Source organism: Mesoplodon densirostris, chromosome 8 (assembly GCF_025265405.1).
Source record: "Mesoplodon densirostris isolate mMesDen1 chromosome 8, mMesDen1 primary haplotype, whole genome shotgun sequence".
NCBI lineage: Eukaryota > Metazoa > Chordata > Mammalia > Artiodactyla > Ziphiidae > Mesoplodon > Mesoplodon densirostris.
The window spans coordinates 33,860,326-33,880,716 of record NC_082668.1 but is presented as its reverse complement, the minus strand read 5'-3'; the positions used below and the strand labels follow the sequence as shown (position 1 = coordinate 33,880,716).

At 34.2% G+C, this 20,391-nt stretch overlaps 1 protein-coding gene across 4 annotated transcripts in view; it reads left to right on the top strand.

Annotated features, from left to right (window-relative positions):
- Positions 1 to 20,391, top strand: part of NBEAL1 (neurobeachin like 1) — a 172,035-nt gene that overhangs the window by 47,890 nt on the left and 103,754 nt on the right. For 2 of the 4 annotated variants that reach the window (XM_060106208.1, XM_060106209.1), the window contains 7 exons: positions 2,881 to 2,966; positions 4,146 to 4,452; positions 5,969 to 6,075; positions 14,121 to 14,207; positions 16,325 to 16,408; positions 19,518 to 19,616; positions 19,707 to 20,287. In XM_060106208.1, coding sequence (XP_059962191.1) covers positions 2,881 to 2,966; positions 4,146 to 4,452; positions 5,969 to 6,075; positions 14,121 to 14,207; positions 16,325 to 16,408; positions 19,518 to 19,616; positions 19,707 to 20,287 — 1,351 coding nt within the window. Of the gene's footprint in view, positions 1 to 2,880; positions 2,967 to 4,145; positions 4,453 to 5,968; positions 6,076 to 14,120; positions 14,208 to 16,324; positions 16,409 to 18,495; positions 18,520 to 19,517; positions 19,617 to 19,706; positions 20,288 to 20,391 lie in introns of those variants that run through there. The other 2 variants (XM_060106210.1, XM_060106211.1) reach the window with 2 other exon arrangements.

The window sequence follows — 20,391 nt, the reverse complement described above, 5'->3', positions numbered from 1 at the left end:
TTTATTTATTCAATGTTACAATCAGGTTATAGTTTTTGATGCTAAAATTATTCCAAACTTGATCACTAAGAGCATTTTACCCTATTCAGTTTGCCTTTTCATTTAATTGAGTCTTTTAAAACACAGAAGCTTTAAATATTAATGGAATCTAATTTATAAATTTTGTTTTATGATCTGTGGTTTTTGTGCCTTACCAAAGAAATCTTAATTACCTCGAGGTCATGAAGATTTTCTCTTATGTTTTCTTCTATTAGGTCAGTTAACCTGTTTTGAGTTAGTATTTTCTATGTAGCATAACGTTTTTCATTATTGTTCCAGCAACATTTGTTGAAAAAGTTCTTCTTTCTTCCATTGAGTTACCTTGGCACATTTGTCAAAAAATCTGTTGACCATAAAACATGGGTTGACTTCTGGATTCTTTTTTTTGTTTCACATGTCTACCTTTATGCTGTTACCATGCTGTATTGATTATTGTGACTTTATACTAAGTCCTGAAGTCATTAAGACCTCCAACTTTGTTCTTCCTTTTCAAATTGTTTTCATTATTCTGGATCATTTGCATTTTTATATATATTTTAGAATCCATTTTTCAGTATTGTTACAAAAAAGCTTGCTGGGATTTTGATTGGGATTGTATTGAATCTATGGAACCATTTGAGGAGAATTGCCACCTTAAGAATATTGAGACTTCCAATTCATGAATCGGATATATCTCATTGTTTATTTGTATGTTATTTATTTCTTTAACCAGTATTACATAGTTTTCAAAACATAGATTGTGCACATGTTTTGTTAATTTATCCCCAAATATTTATCCCAAGTACTTGTAGATGTAAAGTCTTTAAAATAAACTATTGCAAATTTTTTGAAAAGCCTTATCTTCATGACCTGTTTTTTGATAATGAAATGTCCCTTCGTATCCATGGTAATATTCCTTGCCTATTTTGTCAGATACTAGTATAGTATCTGACACTCCAGCAATCTTATGATTAGAATTTGTTTTCTGTATGTCCTCTGTGGCTGAATAGAACTCTATCATCTGTGTGAAATCTGAAATTTCAGTTTACAACTTCTTGGTAGGTTTTTGCCTGTCTTGTGGGATTTCATACTATAATTTAGGACTGGTACTTGGACTCAAAGTGAGCCCTTTGCATATTTCTGGATTGCTTTCTCTGTATGTAGAGCTTCCTCCATTCAAGTACTGCTTTACAAATTCCAGTTGCCTAGGCCTCCCCAAACTTTTTATCTGTCTCCTAACTCAGCAAATAGCCATGTTCTTTTAGGGTTCCCCTTTCCTCTGCATTTGTTCAGAAAATGTCTACAAACCAGAAGCTGAGGTGATCCTTGGGTTTACTTTGCTTTCCTTCTCTTGTGTTTCACAATAGAAGGACAATTTCTAGAACCTAAAAATCTCTAGAGCCTATTTTTTCCAATTTTCTAGTTATTTATAGCAGGAAAACATGTGTAGTGACAGTTATTCCAGCATAGCTGGAATGACTTAATTTTTTAAATGTAAATTTCTATCAATACACTTTAACTCAAAATTGTTTCTTTTTGGTAATGTTTCTTATGTATAAAAATTAGATATAATTCTATTGTTATAATCTTGTCTTTGTATGTAATGATGTATGCAAAAGGATATTCATTACTGGATTGTTAGTAGTTTCAAAAGAAAATGGAAAAGCATAAACATTTATCAGTAGAGAACTGGTTAAGTAAATTAAGGTACGTCATTGTAGTGGAATGCTCTCTAGTCATTCCACTACTGATGAATAATGCAAATGTATATATTAAGATGTAAAAATGCTCAGAATGTATTAAGTATAATGGATTAAGCAAAAAAGCATAATGCAGTAATGTATGTAGAGCTTTTTTGCTTTTTTTTTTTTTTTAAGGTGTAGAGAGCAAGGTGGATTGAGGAATAGGTTAGAGGGAAACTTGCTTTTCCTTGTCAGTTCTTTTATGCTGTTTAAATTTTTCTGTGTAATGTGCATGTATAACCTTTTAAAAACAGTAAAGTTATGTTAAAAGAAAGGTTACTATTGGTACCAGAACTTTAGAATATTAGCCCTGGAGTGGACCCAGGAGATCTTTTTATTTAACTCTTTCAATTTTATAATTGAATAATAATAGTTTATATAAGCAGTAGTACTAGTAGTAAAAAGACATCTAGTTTTATTGCAGATTTGGGTTAATTTGTATCTCTGTCACTTAGTAACCTGATGACTTTAGGCATCGTATTAAATTTTTTTTTTTTTTTTTTTTTTCTTTTTGCGGTATGTGGGCCTCTCACTGTTGTGGCCTCTCCCGTTGCGGAGCACAGGCTCCGGATGCGCAGGCCCAGCGGCCATGGCTCACGGGCCCAGCCGCTCCGCGGCATATGGGATCCTCCCAGACCGGGGCACGAACCCGTATCCCCTGCATCGGCAGGCGGACTCTTAACCACTGCGCCACCAGGGAGGCCCACCGTATTAAATTTTGACCTTCCATTTGCTCATTTATAAATGGGGGCAAAATATCATCCTCGTATAGAGTATTATGAGAATTAAATGAGGTAACATAAAGTATCTAAAATGCTCCCTGATTGATGGTTTCTCTTTTCCTTTTCTATGAAAAAAAAAATGCATGTTAACTTTGCCTTTTAACAAATTTTAGCCTTTCACAAATCCTTTTTTTTAAATTTTGTTCTGTTTTGTTTTGTTTCTTATAATTAATTTTTACTGGAATATAGTTGCTTTACAATGTTGTGTTAGCTTCTACTGTGCAGCAAGTGAATCAGCTATACAAATCGTTGATGTTTCTGTGTCAGACATTCCTTAGAGATCAGTCATACTGTGAAAGAGAAACCTTATTTATTTATTTTGTGTATTATATTCACAGAATGTTTTCAAGAAAGTGAGCATCTCAAGGAGAGTCTTAAGTGTTGCTTATTGCATCTCTTTGGAGCCATTGTAGCTGGTGGGCAGGTGAGGAACATGTTGAAAGTTAACCTATAAAACGATAGTAAACAGTGCAAAAAGTTTTCCGTAGATTATTTAATGAATTCTTTGTCTCTTTAAAAATTTCATGAACCATACAAATATTTTTTGAGTTTAGATCTTGTTTAAAACTTAATTTACTTACTTCTTTTATTTAAATGTAATGTTTATTCCTGGTAGCCATGTGTCCAGCAAAAACATCAGGGGTTCTGTTAATAAGGAAGCAGAGGGAAATTGATGTTGGATGGGCCATCAGCAATTTCTTCCATAGTAGCACTTGTTATTATTGATATTATTTATCATATTGATAATCAGTCCACATGGCCTAAGTGTTATTACTTTTAGATGATTTTACATAATTATACTCTGATTTATTATTTACGAATTTAACAATTTAGGGCAACATATTTATTTCAAGCTTAATGGATCATCTCAAATAGCTACCAGTTACTTAGAGTTTCAGAAATATGTTTGTAGAATCAGAGCCAAGCCAGTCCTCTTATATATCTATATTATTTGGGATAATATGATATAAATGATATATGTCATTTGCTATAACCAAAAGAAAATCTGAGAGAGGCTTGGCCAAATTGACGTGTTTATTTTTATTCTTGCATAAGAAATCCCGATGAAGGCAGTTCTGGGATAGCACAGCAACTCAATGATATCATCAGGGACTAAGGTCCTTGTGTTCCTGTTCTGCTCTGTAGCCTGCTACTTTAATTCTGGGGCTTGTTTCCTCATGATATAAAGGTGGCTGCAAGCTTCTTGTCTGCATTTCAGGCAGGAAAAGGGTGAAAAAGCCAAGAGCAAAGGATCCTTTCCTTTTTTATTTGTAAAGTGATATCCTCTTCATGGTCTACTGGCATATATTCTTGACCAGAACTATGTCGCATGGCTACCCCTAGCTACAAGGGAGGGTGGTAAGTAAGTTTTCTACATGGGCAGGTGACTCTCTGAATAAAATCAGAATTCTATTAGTAGTGAAGAAATGAAGACCTAATATGTGTAAAACACCAGCAATGTCTGTCAAAGTATCTGTGTAAAAGTTTTTCAATGTTGATTTATAAAGAAAAAGTCTGCAGATTTATTAAATTCTCTTTGTTTTTGCAAACGTACAGCACTTCAGTTAGATTTGGGTTTCATTTTTAGTCTCTCATGTTTCAGAGGAATGCTTTGCAAGCAATTTCTCCAGCCACCATGGAGGTTCTCATGAGAGTTTTGGCCGACTGCGATTCTTGGGAGGATGGAAATCCTGAAGAAGTGGGTAGGAAGGTAGAACTTACTCTGAAGTGCCTTACAGAGGTGGTACATATCCTTCTCACTAGCAGCTCTGATCAGCGTCAAGTGGAAACCAGCACTATTTTGGAGAACTATTTTAAATTGCTAAATTCAGATCATTCAGCTTTACCTAATCAAAGGAGGTCCAGGCTGTGGGAAAGCCGGTTCATAGCTCTACAGATCAAAATGCTGAGTGAGTATTAGATGAAGTTTATTATATTCAGTTTTCTCTGAATCTAGTTTTTTTTTTACCTTTATATTCTCCATTTTCATTTAGAATTCAAGGCTATTGTATCGAAAATATTGATTGTTTAATTCAGATATTGTGTGACTATTTAGATTTGACTTCAAAATAATATGGAATTGATTTGTCTTTCACATGTTTGCTTTAACAGTGACAAAATCGAGCCTCTATATTCTCTTGAAAGTTGTAATCCACTAAAAGCATCAATGTTCAAAAGTAAATCAGCTGTGATTTTGAAATTCTAGGAAAAGTAAATTTTCAAGAAGTGCCATTTGTAGTTTCTAACCTATGGTAAAGAGTCACTTACGATCATTTTTTTATGTGCTTCTAATACATCTCTGTAGAAATCACTTCAGCATGTCCTTCCTTTTGAGGGTTTCTGGTTTCTTGTTTTGTTTTGATTCCTCAGATCCTCTGTGTGTATGTGTCTTGTTTCTCTTTCCCTCTCTTTGTGTTGGTTGTTTTGTGTCATTCTGTGCTTCTTTCTCTCTCTCCCCCTCTCCTGCCTCCCTGCAAGCTCCTTCACCAATATATGTGATTTCTTTTTGTATTTCTGTTAAATTGATAGATACTAATATTATTAACTGAGTTCCTTTTTATAGGAGTAACATATTTTCATTATAGCTAAACTAGAAAGTTCAGATAAGTAAAAAAAAGTTTTTGCATCCTGCCACCCGACATAACCAACATTAATGGTTTGTTGTATAGCCCTAGAGACTTTAAAAAATGTTTGTGTGGGTATGTGTGTGGTGTCCAATTTAAAAATATTGGACATCAAAATCTCAGTGAAACTTAATGATTCATAAAAACAGTGTTTTTGTAGGAAAATAGATTCATCTTATATAGTTTCTATTCTTTTATATGTTATAACATGTTATGTTTTATAATTATTATAAATTATAAGTTTATAAGGAAATTTGAGTCTAAATTGGACTTCTTTTTTATTATGAACTTGCATATTACCTATGTCAAATGTCCCTTGATTTCTGAGTGGGGACATCCTTTCAGTAGGAAACAAGACCAAAGCATCATCACAAATGGATTAATTGCCTAAGTCTCATTTTCATGATAGTCATATGTTAATTTTATACTATAGAAATGAGACTATGTTGCCAGACATAACCAAGTGTTGCTTATTCATATCAAGTTGGGAACCACAGTTTATTACACTTAAGTTATAATGGAAGAACACCTAAGTAAATCTCTGGGAAATATATATCATTCTTATATATAAAAAATAAATATTTTTAATAATAAAGTATAAAAATGTTCACTTTTTTTCCACTTTTCTTATCAAGTAATAAGTACAGGTTTTGTTTTCTATTCCCCCTCTTTATTATTTCCTATTAATTTACATCTGTTTGTTAGCCAAAAAACCTAAATTAAATATATGGCTAGAGTGAATGTTTCTGTGATCCCAGATTTTCCACTTTATTAATGGACAATTTTGTTTTTAATTTCCTAGATACCATTACAGCCATGTTAGACTGCAGAGATAGGCCTGTTCTTCAGGCTATTTTTCTTAACAGTAATTGCTTTGAACATCTCATACGACTGCTACAGAACTGCAAGGTATTTTTCTATTATTACTATTATTGTTGTCTTTGATTTTTTTTAAAATTTATTTTATTTATTTTTGGCTGCATTGGGTCTTTGTTGCTGTGCATGGGCTTTCTCTAGTTGTGGCGAGAGGGGGCTACTCTTTGTAGCGGTGTACGGGCTTCTCATTGCAGTGGCTTCTCTTGTTGCAGAGCACGGGCTCTAGACGCGTGGGCTTCAGTAGTTGTGGCACACAGGCTCAGTAGTTGTGGCTTGTGGGCTCTAGAGCGCAGGCTCAGTAGTTGTGGCACACGGGCTTAGTTTCTCCATGGCATGTGGGATCTTCCCGGACCAGGGCTCGAACCCGTGTCCCCTGCATTGGCAGGCGGATTCTTAACCACTGAGCCACCAGGGAAGCCCTGTTGTCTTTGATTTTAAGAAGCTGTTATTTGGTTTATGTTTTGATTCTATTTTGAGCATAACTATAACTAAATTTTTTTATTGTGGTAAAATACATGTAACGTAAAATTTACCATCTTAATCATTTTTAAGTATACAGTTCAGTGGTATTAAATACATTCACATTGTTGCAACCATTACCACCATCCATCCCCCATAACTCTTCATCTTGTAAAACTAAAGCTCTATATCCATTAAACAACTCTACATTCTCCTCTCCGTTCAGCCCTTGGCAACTACTATTCTTGCTGTCTCTGTGATTTTGACTACTCTAAGTACCTCGTATAGGTGGAATTATACAGTGTTTGATTTTTTCTGACTGGCTTATTTCATTCAGCATAATATCCTCAAGATTCATCCATGTTGTAGCATATTGCAGAATTTCCTTTCTTTTTAAGACTGAATAGTATCTCATTGTATGTACACATATGTATATACCACATTTTGTTTATTCATTCATCTGTTGATGGACTCTTGTGTTGATTCTACCTTTTGGCTATCATGGATAATGTTGCTATGAACATGAGTATACACATATCTCTTCAAGACCCTACTTTAAATTCTTTTTGGTATATATCCAGAAGTGGGTTTGCTGGATCATATAGTAATTAAATTTTTAATTTTTTGAGGAACCACCTTACTGTTTTCCATAGTAGCTGCACCATTTTACATTGCCACCAACAGTGCACAAAGGTTCCAGTTTCTCCACATTCTTATCAACACTTGTTTTCTTCTTCTTCTTCTTCTTCTTCTTCTCCTTCTCGTCCTTCTTCTTCCTCTTCTCCCTCTTCCTCCTCCTCCTCTTCTCCTTCCTCCTCCTCCTCCTCTTCTTCCTCTTCTTTTTTTTTTGATAATAGCCATCTCAATGGGTGTGAGGTGGTATCTCATTGTAGTTTGATTTGCTTTTCTCTAATGATTAGTGATGCTGAGCATCTTTTCATGTGCTTACTGGCCATTTGTGTATCATCTTTAGAGAAATGTCTATTCAAGTCCTTGGTGCATTTTTTAATTGGGTTTTTTAGCTTTTTTGTTGTTAAGTTTCAAAGTCTTTTTTGTTATGCATTGTTAAAATTTAGTATGAGCATTTGATGGCATATGTTTTTGCACTTTTGTTTCACTTAAGATTATTTCATTAGCATTTTCATGTGTTATGATTTTCATATTTACATGTTATTATACTGACTGGATGTACCATAGTTTACTTAACTATTCCCTATTGGTAAATTCTTAATTTGTTTCCAATTTTGTTTGTGATTACATAACTCTTTAAAGTTTCATAAAACAGAATTCTATTTCTAGTACAATTATTAGATCAAAGAGCATACATTTTTTTAAGTAGGGAACATTGTGTGAAAACATGAATAAGTGGAAAATGTAGAAAAGTAGAAAAATAAAAATACTATTAATGTTCTTGATGTATACTTCCAATTTGCTTATTTTTTAAAGTTTTTACTAATTTATACTTTTAGCAGATATGTGTATAAGTACATAATAACTAATATCTCTGATTATTATATGTTTCCATAAATTTCAAGATGGCACCAGAAACCTTCTTGAGAAGGCTTTGAAAGTAAAACTACTTCAAAGAGCTTTTACCTTTCTATTTGAAGTATTCCTTTCATGAACTCCCTGTTGAAAAATACTGGGGGTCCCTTCTGATTCTGTGAGAATATTCCAGAATAAGAATTTTAACGTTAGCTCCTTGAATTTTTCCACTCTGTTAGGAGGGGTATCCTTGAAAACATTTATGTCACTATATTGCTTAACTTATAGTAAAATTGTGAAGAATAGCATAAAATAGGAAATAATATATTGATAAAGTAAGTCATAATGATTATTTATGAAGTCAACAAAAGTACCAAATTGTCACCATAGAGCCAAGATCTCTCTGTCTGCCTTTTATTCATTCTTGGGAAAGAAATCCTAGGGAGGTGAAAGCAGCATAAGAGAAATGTTTATAAAACCTTCTGTTTGTTGTAAAAATGCAGCGTGGCTTTATCAGTTATAAAGACAACTTCAGTAATAAAGGCAAGATCTCACATGTGTAGAGAACCTGCCAGTCACACATTATGGAAGGATAAATCACTAGGATAAGATAGTTTCTACTAAACTTTTTTGAATGCATTTATACAGTATATGAAACTAAGACATAATTAAAAATCTCTATCATATCATGGTCAACAGTATCTTTTTTAAAAATACAAAACTGTTTGACATAGCTGTCATGATGGTGAGCTAATATTTACTCTTTCGTCTATGTTATAAACCAAAGTTTCTTATCATTTAGATCTAGAAACTTGCTGATAGTCATACCATTTTAAAATTTAATTATTTGTTACCATTTATCACATTTTGTTTTGAAACAGGAAATGGTAGAGAAGAAACCCATTTCAGAGGGGAAAGCTAGGCTTTGGGACCTGAGCCTTCTCTCCTAGCAGTAGTCTTTATTTGTGGAATATTCTAGTCAGACTCCCTGTAGATTCCTCACTAAACTTTAGACTCATTAAGTTTTTTTTTTTAACATCTTTATTGGAGTATAATAGCTTTACAATGGTGTGTTTCTGCTTTATAACAAAGTGAAGCAGTTATACATATACATATGTCCCCATATCTCTTCCCTCTTGCATCTCCCTTCCTCCCACCCCTCTAGGTGGTCACAAAGCACCGAGCTGATATCCCTGTGCTACGCGGCTGCTTCCCACTAGCTATCTATTTTACGTTTGATAGTGTATATATGTCCATGCCACTCTCTCACTTTGTCCCAGCTTACCCTGCCACCTCCCTGTATCCTCAAGTTCATTCTCTAGTAGGTCTGCATCTTTATTCCCGTCTTGCCCCTAGGTTCTTCATGACCTTTTTTTTTTTTTTTTTAAGATTCCATATATATGTGTTAGCATATGGTATTTGTTTTTCTCTTTCTGACTTACTTCACTCTGAATGACAGTCTCTAGGTCCATCTGCCTCACTACAGATAACTCAGTTTCGTTCCTTTTTATGGCTGCGTAATATTCCATTGCATATATGTGCCACATCTAGACTCATTAAGTTTTAAAAACAAGTGGCACAGTGGTTAAGAATCTGCCTGCCAATGCAGGGGACACGAGTTCGACACCTGGTCCGGGAAGATCCCACATGTGCAGAGCAACTAAGCCCATGTGCCACAACTGCTGAGCCCACGTGGCACAATTACTGAAACCCGCATGCCCAGAGCCCGTGCACCGCAACAAAGAGTAGCCTCTGCTCACTGTAACCAGAGAAAAACCTGCATGCAGCAACGAAGACCCAATGCAGCAAAAAATAAAATAAATTAAATAAATAAACTTCTTAAAAATATAATAAATTAGTTAAGATGATTTAATAAAAAAATTTAAAAATAATAAAAACAAGGGGGAACCTTTGAAATGAACTGCCCAGCTCTTTTATTATAGAAATGAGGAAATGTGTCCTAAGAGCTTAAGTGATGAGCCCAGTGTTTAACACTAATATATGATGGAGGTAGGATTTCTTACCCAGGTATTCTGACCCTAAGTTCATTGTTATATGTAGTTTTGTAACTGTATTACTGGTACTTAAGGTCACTGTTTAGTCAGTAGAAAAAATGTTTTCTGCGCACTAAATATAAAAGAATTATAGGTTTTATTTACTGTATATACAAACATATTTGATGGAGATAGGTCATATGATTTATGAATATATAAAAATGTTTGGCATCTTGTGAAAACTTAAGTTCCCAGATGTGTTATAGAATGCTACAGATGTCTATGATTGATTTCTGTTTAAATTGTTATTTGTTAATAAGGAATGAATCATTTACTCTTTTGTATAGTAATACAGAATCAAGACAATTCATCATTTAAATATTCAGACCCATTGGAAGCATTATCATCTAACGCTTAAAGTGTCATAAACAATTTATGAATTACACATAAATCTTTAGGGTAACTGTTGCAGTTTCTATGCCTTCTTTTTGCATGAGATTCACCAACCAGTTTAAGTACACATTAATTTCCTTGAATATTTGTGTAAAGACTTCTGGGCTTCTCAAAATGAGTTTCATCATACTATAACATATTTAAAATACAGTTCCATGGAATCATATATTTAACTTTTATGATAGGTATGATGAACTTTAAATATTTAAGAATTATTTTCTTTTACTATATTGAATTTTGAAAGGGGGATATGCTTTGAGTTACTATAAGTCTTTTTTGAGCTGTTCAAAAATATTTGAATTAATGTGAAGAAAATAACAGCAAATTTCTAGTAGCAAAGAGTAGAATTCAAAACCATTACATGGACTTTAGCACTTTGCTAGTTGAAATCATTTTTTCAAAAATATATTGTAAGTATATAAAGTTCCATTTGAGGACTTCAGTCATAAGATTCTGGAAAGCTTTTGATATTGTGGTGTCGCTCATCTTCTTTGATTTGTTTTCTTTAATTTCTTCTCTTTCTTCTCCACATCTACTCCTTAAAATCAACTACAATAAATTTATCATCATGACAGTCTTAGTAAGAATGAGAATTTTTGTGTGTGTGTGGTACGCGGGCCTCTCACTGTTGTGGCCTCTCCCATTGTGGAGCACAGGCTCCAGACGTGCAGGCTCAGCGGCCATCGCTCACGGGCCCATCCACTCCGCGGCATGTGGGATCAAGACCGGGGCACGAATCTGTGTCCCCTGCATCGGCAGGCGGACTCTCAGCCACTGGGCCACCAGGGAAGCCCAAGAATGAGAATTTATCAGAGGATCAACCAAGGGTTACTTTATGGAAAAGAGTGTTAGGAGTAAATAGACAAAATGGTGTAGTTGAAAGCCTGACTTTGGGAATCATACCTGTCTGGATTTATACACATTGTCTTAGTGACCTTGAGAAAGTTTCTTTTCATTTTTTTAAAAATAGATATTTATTTAACTTCTAGAACAATACACAATATAGAGCTTTTGGAGGAAAAAAGAAGCATAACAATATTTTTTACAAAGCATATATACAGTATTTAAAATGTTGCAAAATATACATATTTGTGTGTATATATATATATATATTTTTTTGGCGTTACGCGGGCCTCTCACTGTTGTGGCCTCTCCCGTTGTGGAGCACAGGCTCCGGACGCGCAGGCCCAGCGGCCATGGCTCACGGGCCCAGCCGCTCCGCGGCATGTGGGATCCTCCCGGACCGGGGCACGAACCCGTGTTCCCTGCATTGGCAGGCGGACTCTCAACCACTGCGCCACCAGGGAAGCCCTGTGTGTATATTTTTAATGTGGATGTATTTTCCTTTACAAAATTGGAATACTACTGAATATTTTTTTATTCTGCTTTTAATTGTGTTATATCATGAATCTTTCCATATGCTATCATATATTTTTCAAAAGATTGCTTTTAATGACTGCAAGTATTTCAACACAGCAGTTCTCAAAGTATGGGATCCCCAAGATCATTTTAGGGAGTCTGCAAAGTCTAATCTTAACAAAATTTCTTTTTGAAGTTAATTTTCTTCTTAAACTGTAACCTAAACAACATTATAAAAGTCTGAACGCAAAAGCAGATAAGAGGGCTTCCCTGGTGGCGCAGTGGTTGAGAGTCCGCCTGCTGATGCAGGGAACACGGGTTCGTGCCCCGGTCCGGGAAGATCCCACATGCCGCGGAGCGGCTAGGCCCGTGAGCCATGGCCGCTGAGCCTACGCGTCCGGAGCCTGTTCTCTGCAACGGGAGAGGCCACAACAGTGAGAGGCCCGCGTACCACAAAAACAAAACAAAACAAAAAGCAGATAGGAGAGTTCATCTGTCTTCTCTTAAGTCAGACGTTTAAAGAGATTTGCAAAAATGTAAAAGCAGTGCCATCCTCACTAAGGTATATTTTGGAAAATATATTTTTCATAAACATGTTATTTATATAAACTTGTAATGGATTTGTTATTTTTTGAATAAATAAATATTTTTTAAACGCCTTGATTTTAATTTCTGATATGGTAAATATTGATAGATGTAACCCACATAAATAAAAGTTCAGTTCATTGGGGTTCTCAGTAATTTTTTAAAGAGTGTTAAGGGGTCTTCAGACCAGAAAATTTGAGGATTTCTATTTCAACCTATGGATGAACCATAATTTATTAACATATTCTATTATGTTGATATTTGACTGGTTTCTAATTTTTTGCTGTTGTAAACAGAATTGAAGTGAGCATTTCTCTTCCAAAATCTTAGTGTCAATTTCTGACTGTTTCTTTGAGTAGATTCCTAGAAATACAATTACTGATTTAAAGAGTAAGAACTTTTTAAAAGAATCTTGATATGGATTGCTTTCTGGAAAGACTTTACTTATTTTTACTTTCATCAGTTTTGAGCAGTCCTGTGTTATTGCACCTAGATAATATGGAATATTACTATTTTAAAATCTTTGCTGCTAATAATGATACCAGCTTTCATTTATTTAGCCCTTGTTGTATGTCAGTTTTAGGCTAATAACCTAACATGGATTATCTCATTTAATCTGCACGCCAATTTCATGATATATTATTCTTTTCATTTCTGAGAAAACAAACTCGGAGAATTTAAGTAGTTTTCCTTAAAACCAGACAGCTAATAAGTAGCAGAACCAAGATTCAAATGCAGGTTTCTGATTCCAAAGCCTGAATTGCGTACGCTAATCTATTTTTAGGTTTAGCTTTACTTATGCTCTTGCATACCTTACTATTACCCCTTTTATTTTATATTGCATTATTTCAGCACATTAATGGATTTTTGTTTTCAATTTCTGAAATGATAGTAGTTCCTAAGAAGAACTTCCTTCTTAGGATGCTCTTGATAAATCCCGTTATAAATCTAACTTTCTCTCCCTTTTCACTCTCATTTGAATTATTTTCCTCTTTACCCAAACTGTGACTGAGATCTTGGGATGCTGGGTTTTATTTATGTAAGCCAAACTACTTGATTCTTTCATTTCTTTCAGAAAAGGGCAGTCTCAATGTATGTCAGAGGTAATCCTAATCCATCTTTCTAGTGTACAGACTAATATAAATTATGCTCAACTCTTGATAATTTTGGAGAATACTGTTAACAAAATTTTTAACAAAATGTGTGGTCAGATAAGTTAGGGAAATACTACACACTGACCTCCCTTGTCAAAGTACGCATTAGCATATTTGAGACTCTGAGAAGCATTTCCAGAAAGACCCCTTTTTAAAGTTAGTTTAATAGCATTTCACACACCTACGTGGCTGCAGAACCCTTACTATACATTATTTACTACAGTATCTTTAGTCTGTCTCAATAGCAGTTTCCTTCTCTTCTATGAGTCATTCCCTGCTGATTCTTTAAGAATTCAGGAATATTAACTAAGTATTCCTAATAATTATTTAATTATTGCTGTTGTTTCTTATTTTGGTAACTTTGAGTTTCAGAGAGAAATAACTGATAATTAATTACAGAGTATATGAACTAATGTTAGTTAGTAATCCAGAAAGTGGACAGTTGATTGTCATTTTAAGAGTGGTATACTTCATGAGTGGATTCTTGGATTTATTTCAAGAGATATGGAAATCCATTTAAGCTTCACTTCTGCTTATAGGTAACAATTTAATGTTCTTTCTCCATTATTCTTGTCTCTGTTTTTAACAGCTATTTTTAAATGCTAACAGTAAGGTGGCAGACAAGAACGAGAAAGACCTTGCCAACAAATTACTGACAGAAATGAATGAGGACCAGGTATCTACAAAGCCTGCATCTTGTTTCAGCTGAAGTCCAAAATCAGTCAATGGGAGCACCTATTCCTGTACTTTTCTTCTTATGTTTTAAAGTATACAAACATTATCTATTTCTAATCTTCATAATTATTTTTGAAAATTGTTTAAAAATTTAAAAATAAATGCTTTCATCTAAAAGATAAATATATTGAAATCTTGGTGAGGAATATAAATGATCGACAGGATTCCATCTATGTATGTGTGTCTTCTTTTCAGTTTGAGGAAATATAAAGTACAGGAATGGAATCCCAATATCAGTGCTGTCCACCTAGTGATGACTCCATATTTTGGGGGCTTCTTTTTCTAAGCATTGTGGTGTATTGGGACCTTAGGGCTTTGTTCGTGAATATGTTTGATCAGTTTTAATATCTTGATTCTTTGCCTCTTGTTGACAAATGATTATTATAATTCAATGGACAACCCAAATCTTGGAGGAAGGGAAGAAGATGCCGAGCTCTTTGAGTCTTAATTTAGCATAAAATTTAACTTTTTTCTTTTCTAAAAACTCACCTTTACACGGGTATAAGGCAGATATATACAATTTATCTTGCTTTTCACAATACATTAGGCAATTTAGGTTGGCAAAAACTACCTATAAAAATTGCTTTGTTATTTATCTTTCCCAGAATGTTTGTGAGAGAGCTTATGTGATATCTTTTATTAACATATTATTAGCATTATCTTAATGTCCAGGTGTATAAATAGAGCTGTGGTATAAAAAGAGACATGATAATCTGTTCTCTTCTGGATGTGAAATATCAATTACGGACTACCATTCTGGGTTTCCATATAAGTGTTAGTTCCTCTTAAAGTCTTCTTATATAGATTTATAAAATGTTATAATAATCCCTTCGAGGTTGACAATTAGTATTCCTGATTATAGGTACTGTGATGCCTAGTCCTCTTCAATAAAGTCGAGAAAAAAAATCTTAGTTTTTTTTTTTAAATCGTAGTATGATATTCTGTATGCAGAATGTTTAATGCATATGATAATATGTTTATTACACATGTAATATGTTTATTTTATGTAATAATGTTTAATAAATAAACAACATCAACAAAAACCAAGATACCAGCTTAAATAGCTTGCCTGAAAATGATAGAGCTTAGCTCACAATGACAAAGATCTAATCAGTCCCCCTTTACTCAGATCATTTTTAGTGAGAGGCAGAGAGGAAAATTCTATTTGTGGGGTAACGAGCTTCAAGTCATAGTAATATATTACCAAAAGCAGATTTTGGGGACTGGTAATTTTTTACAACTTTCTAGTCCTCACACTATGCTTTTGTGGTTGACTAAGTCGGATGATATAACATTCACGTTCAGTTTTTTTATATTGTTGATGTTCTATTTTGTTTTTGTTTCTTTTGCTATGAATGTACTGCCCTTAAATTTAACACATCTCTTCTTTATGATGAAGCTTAAACAGAAATAGACAAAATGGAGCTGGTATTTATTTTTTCTTACAACTTCTGGCATTAAAGCTTGCCTTCTCAAAAACATGACAGTGCTTATAGATACATATTTCATTTTCTGTTCTGCCTCAAATTTCTGCATTTTATATAAAAATACAGGTATGTTATTGTTTGCAAATGTGATTGATTGATATATGCACATACCATTTCATTTATAACACAGGGTTTGGAAACAATATAGATAAGACTGTTTTAGACATCTTATTATACATGCTAATGAAATTTTAACCTAGGAAGTTTCAAGTGTATTTTTGAAGGAAAATTAAAACAGACAAGAATTTCCCATGATAGCCCTCCCTCCCTTCCTCTTGAGATTGTCCATTACTTTTTAAAAGCATGTTTAATCTTGGTGGGTTTTTTCCCCCCCAAAGCATTTTAATATAATGAGTGAATGTAACCTTATTCTTCTTGACATATGGCTTATTTTCTGTCAAGTATGTAACTTTTCTTACAGGTTTTAGTGTTTCAGAGATCCATTTCATTGGAAGAGGAATGTATTGCATGTTAAATATTTTTTTGAGGTTTTCAGAAGAAAGGCTTCCTAACTGAATACAAATCTTGAACACATTTGTTAATTTCTTACCTTTTTTTCCTCCTCTGGTAGGTGTTTCAGGCACAGTTGGATTGTTTGGCTGTATCAACCATTCAGGCTTTGACCGCAGTAATGAACAAATCTCCAGCTGCTAAGGTAAAACATATGTCCTCAAGCTCTAAAATGTTATCGTAGATATACCTGTTTTCACTATATAATTCCCAAAGTAATGTATGAAAGTATAAAATACATATGGTTTCACTCATGAAGTAATTCACAAAATATCTCATCTTTGTATAGGAATCACTTTGCTGATAATTTAAAAGACAGATGCCTATGGGCAGTACTTTGGGGTTATTTAAAGCATTGATGACTCACTGCAAACTGTAGGGATTTACAGCATCAGTCAACGAATGGGAAGAGAGCACTGGTGTTGAAATGTTGAAAGGATCATTTTAAGTGATTATTTGATTAGCGCATTTAAAGAATTAAATTTTATATCATAATTTTTCTTCATTAATAAAATAATCACTCTTTCACTATTTGGTCAGTTTATGACCATCTAGAATATGAAAATTTTTCACATGTGAACAGCCCTGTCAATTTGGGACTTGTTTTTCCAGATGGCCTTGGAAATTCTGCTTCTTTGTTTGTAGTCACTGACCCTCAGGATTTTCTTTCCCTTCTCATTCACTACCACTGACTCTGCCCTGCAGTCCACTTATGCTGATTCTGTGCTAGTAGTTTTCCCACTGAGTACTTTTAAGGATTAGTGACATCATCTGTGTAAAATGGTAAGCAGAGTGCCAGGCACAAGGTAAGTGCTTAATAAGTATGTGTCTATAATTATTTTTACCATTTTACCTTCTTATCCTCCACTTCTAATATATTTCATTTAGTACCAGAAATAAATGAATTATTCCTTGTTCCCTAAGCCATGCTTTCAGTTGTATTTCTTACTTTCCATTGGTTTTTTTTAGGAGACTGACTTTCCCTATAAATGTCACTATATATAACTCATGGTTAAATTCCTGCTGAATAGGCTTTTACAACTATTACAGGCTGGCATGGAAATCTAATCTCCATTTATAATAGTTACTTAAGAAAAAAATTATTTTAAGTTCTAAGTAATTGGTTCATGAGTATAATGGATTGCTTATACTGTATTATGAAATTCAAACCTGCAATGATGTCCAGGTCTTTTTTAAATATAATTTTTAAACTATGTTATATGTTGCATGGCTTAAAATTTGAAAGATTATTTTTTAAAATGCCTTTTGAAAAAAGATTTTTTTCCTATCCTTGGCCCACAGTCAACTAATTCCCCTTCCTGGAGACAATTAGTCATACTTGTTTAAATCTTTTGATTTTATAATGTGTATATATTTTTGCCTAACTTACTGGACCAATTTAGTATTGCTAGGTTTTTTGTGTTCTTTACAATTTACATTATGGCTTTTGGTACCCATTAGTCCAAGTGTGACTTAGAGCTTATTAAATTGAACTTCGTGCTCCAGATAATTTAGACCATTTAGATATTGGGTTGGCCAAAAGGTTCGTTCGTTTTTTTCCTGTAAGATGGCTCTAGTAGCATTTAGTTGTCTTTAACTTCATTTGAAACAGTTTTGCTAGATTGTATGTGACACCTGTCATATCAGCATGCGTTTTAAAAAGGACTTAACAAAACTGGTGAATTTTTGTATAGCCATTTTAATATTGAAGATGGAAGAACAAAAGCAACATTTTCGGCCTATTATGTTTTATTATTTCAAGAGAGGTAAAAATGCAACTGAAATGCAAAAAAAAGATTTGTGCGGTGTATGGAGAAGGTGCTGTGACTGATTGAATGTGTCAAAAGTGGTTTGCGAAGTTTCATGCTGGAGATTTCTTGCTGGATAATGCTCCACGGTCGGGTAGACCAGTTGAAGTTGATAGTGATCAAATGGAGACATTAATTGAGAACAATCAATGTTATACGCAGGAGATAGCCAACATACTCAAAATATCCAAATCAAGTGTTGAAAACCATTTGCACCAACTTGGTTATGTGAATCGCTTTGATGTTTGAGCTCCACATAAGTTAAGCGAAAAAACCTTCTTGACCGTATTTCTGCATGCAATTCTCTACTTAATCGTAATTAAAACGTTCCATTTTTAAAACAAATTGTGACGGACGATGAAAAGTGGATACTGTACAACAATGTGGAACGGAAGAGATTGTGTTTGACCCACCAACCACACCAAAGGCCGGTCTTCATCCAAAGAAGGTGAGGTTGTGTATATGGTGGGTTTGGAAGGGAGTCCTCTATTATGAGCTCCTTCCGGAAAACCAAATGATTAATTCCAACAAGTACTGCTCCCAATTAGACCAACTGAAAGCAGCACCTGACAAAAAAGCATCCGGAATTAGTCAACAGAAAATGCATAATCTTCCGTCAGGATAACACAAGACCACATGTTTCTTTGGTGACCAGGCAAAAACTGTTACAGCTTGGCTGGGAGGTTCTAATTCATCTGCCTTATTCACCAGACATTGCACCTTCAGATTTCCACTTATTTAGATCTTTACAAAATTCCCTTAATGGAAAAAATTTCTATTCCCCAGAAGACTGTAAAAGGCACTTGGAAGAGTTCTTTAATCAAAAAGATAAAAATTTGGGGAAGATGGAATTATGAAGTTGCCTGAAAAATGGCAGAAGGTAGTGGAACAAAAGGGTGAATACGTTGTTCAGTAAAGTTCTTGATGAAAATGAAAAATGTGTCTTTTATTTTTACTTAAAAACCGAAGGCACTTTTTGGCCAACTCAATACAAAGAGCAGAGAGAAAACCGGACCCAGGTTTTTTGGCCACTACTCAAAATTGCCAGGAGTCTTTAATCTAGTTCTTTGAGGCTACTGACTCCTTTATTCCTAAAGTCTCCTCACTTTTTCTCCATTTTTGTTTTGATTTCAAGTAATATTGTACTAATAACAAATCAAGTGAAGAAAGTAAAGGGATCTGCAAGTAGTATAACAATTTTATAATACACAGTCTTTGCTAATTCCATTTGTTTTACCATTTTGGTATTTTATTGTAGCATTGTATTCCAGAAGGTATATGAAATATATTTAAATGAAGACATCTGACTTAAGAAAACAGAAATATTGAACTCATAATCTTTTTAATATTGTTAATTAACTTAAATGGGTATTATTCAACATTTTCAATATTCTAACAAATTCAGTCTTTGAAAATCTGCTTTGATGTATTGATTTCTCCTTTCAGGAAGTATTTAAAGAAAGAATTGGTTATACACATATGTTTGAAGTATTAAAATCACTGGGTCAGCCACCACTGGAACTACTTAAAGAACTTATGAATATGGTGAGGTTTTTTTAGCTTTATTAGAAGAAGTTCCATTATCTTTGTATCAAAGATGGTAACTAACCTTTTGTCTCTTATGTTGCTTTACAGGCTGTAGAGGGTGATCACACTTCAGTTGGAATTTTGGGCATTAGTAATGTCCAGCCTCTCTTGCTTCTTATCCAGTGGCTTCCAGAGCTAGAATCCCATGACCTGCAAATCTTCATCTCTGATTGGCTGAAAAGAATTTGTTGTATTAATAGGCAGAGTCGAACTACTTGTGTCAATGCAAACATGGGAATTAGAATCATTGAAACCCTTAATTCCCATTCTTCCCTCCATCGAACTTGTGCTGAGAACTTGATTGCACTCCATGGTTCATTGGGGAGTCAGTCAGTGAGCTCAGAAGAAATCCGTCAACTACTAAGATTGTTGAGAGTGGATGAATCTGAGTACATTCACCCCTATACCACTCTTGTAACTCGAGCAATCCTGACAATGGCCCGAAAACAAAGTCTAGAGAGCGCACTGCAGTATTTTAATTTGTCACATAGTATGGCAGGAATTTCTGTGCCTTCCATACAGAAATGGCCAGGGTCTGCCTTTTCTTTCAATGCTTGGTTTTGCTTAGATCAGGATCAGTTGACTCTTGGCAATGCTAACAAAGGAGGAAAAAGAAAACAATTGTACAGGTACTGGTACAAGTTATGGAATATAAATGAATACTCTCATAATATATGCTGTGATTCTTAAACAGGAAAACGTTTTTCTAAGCATCTGTTTTTTTCCTCGAATA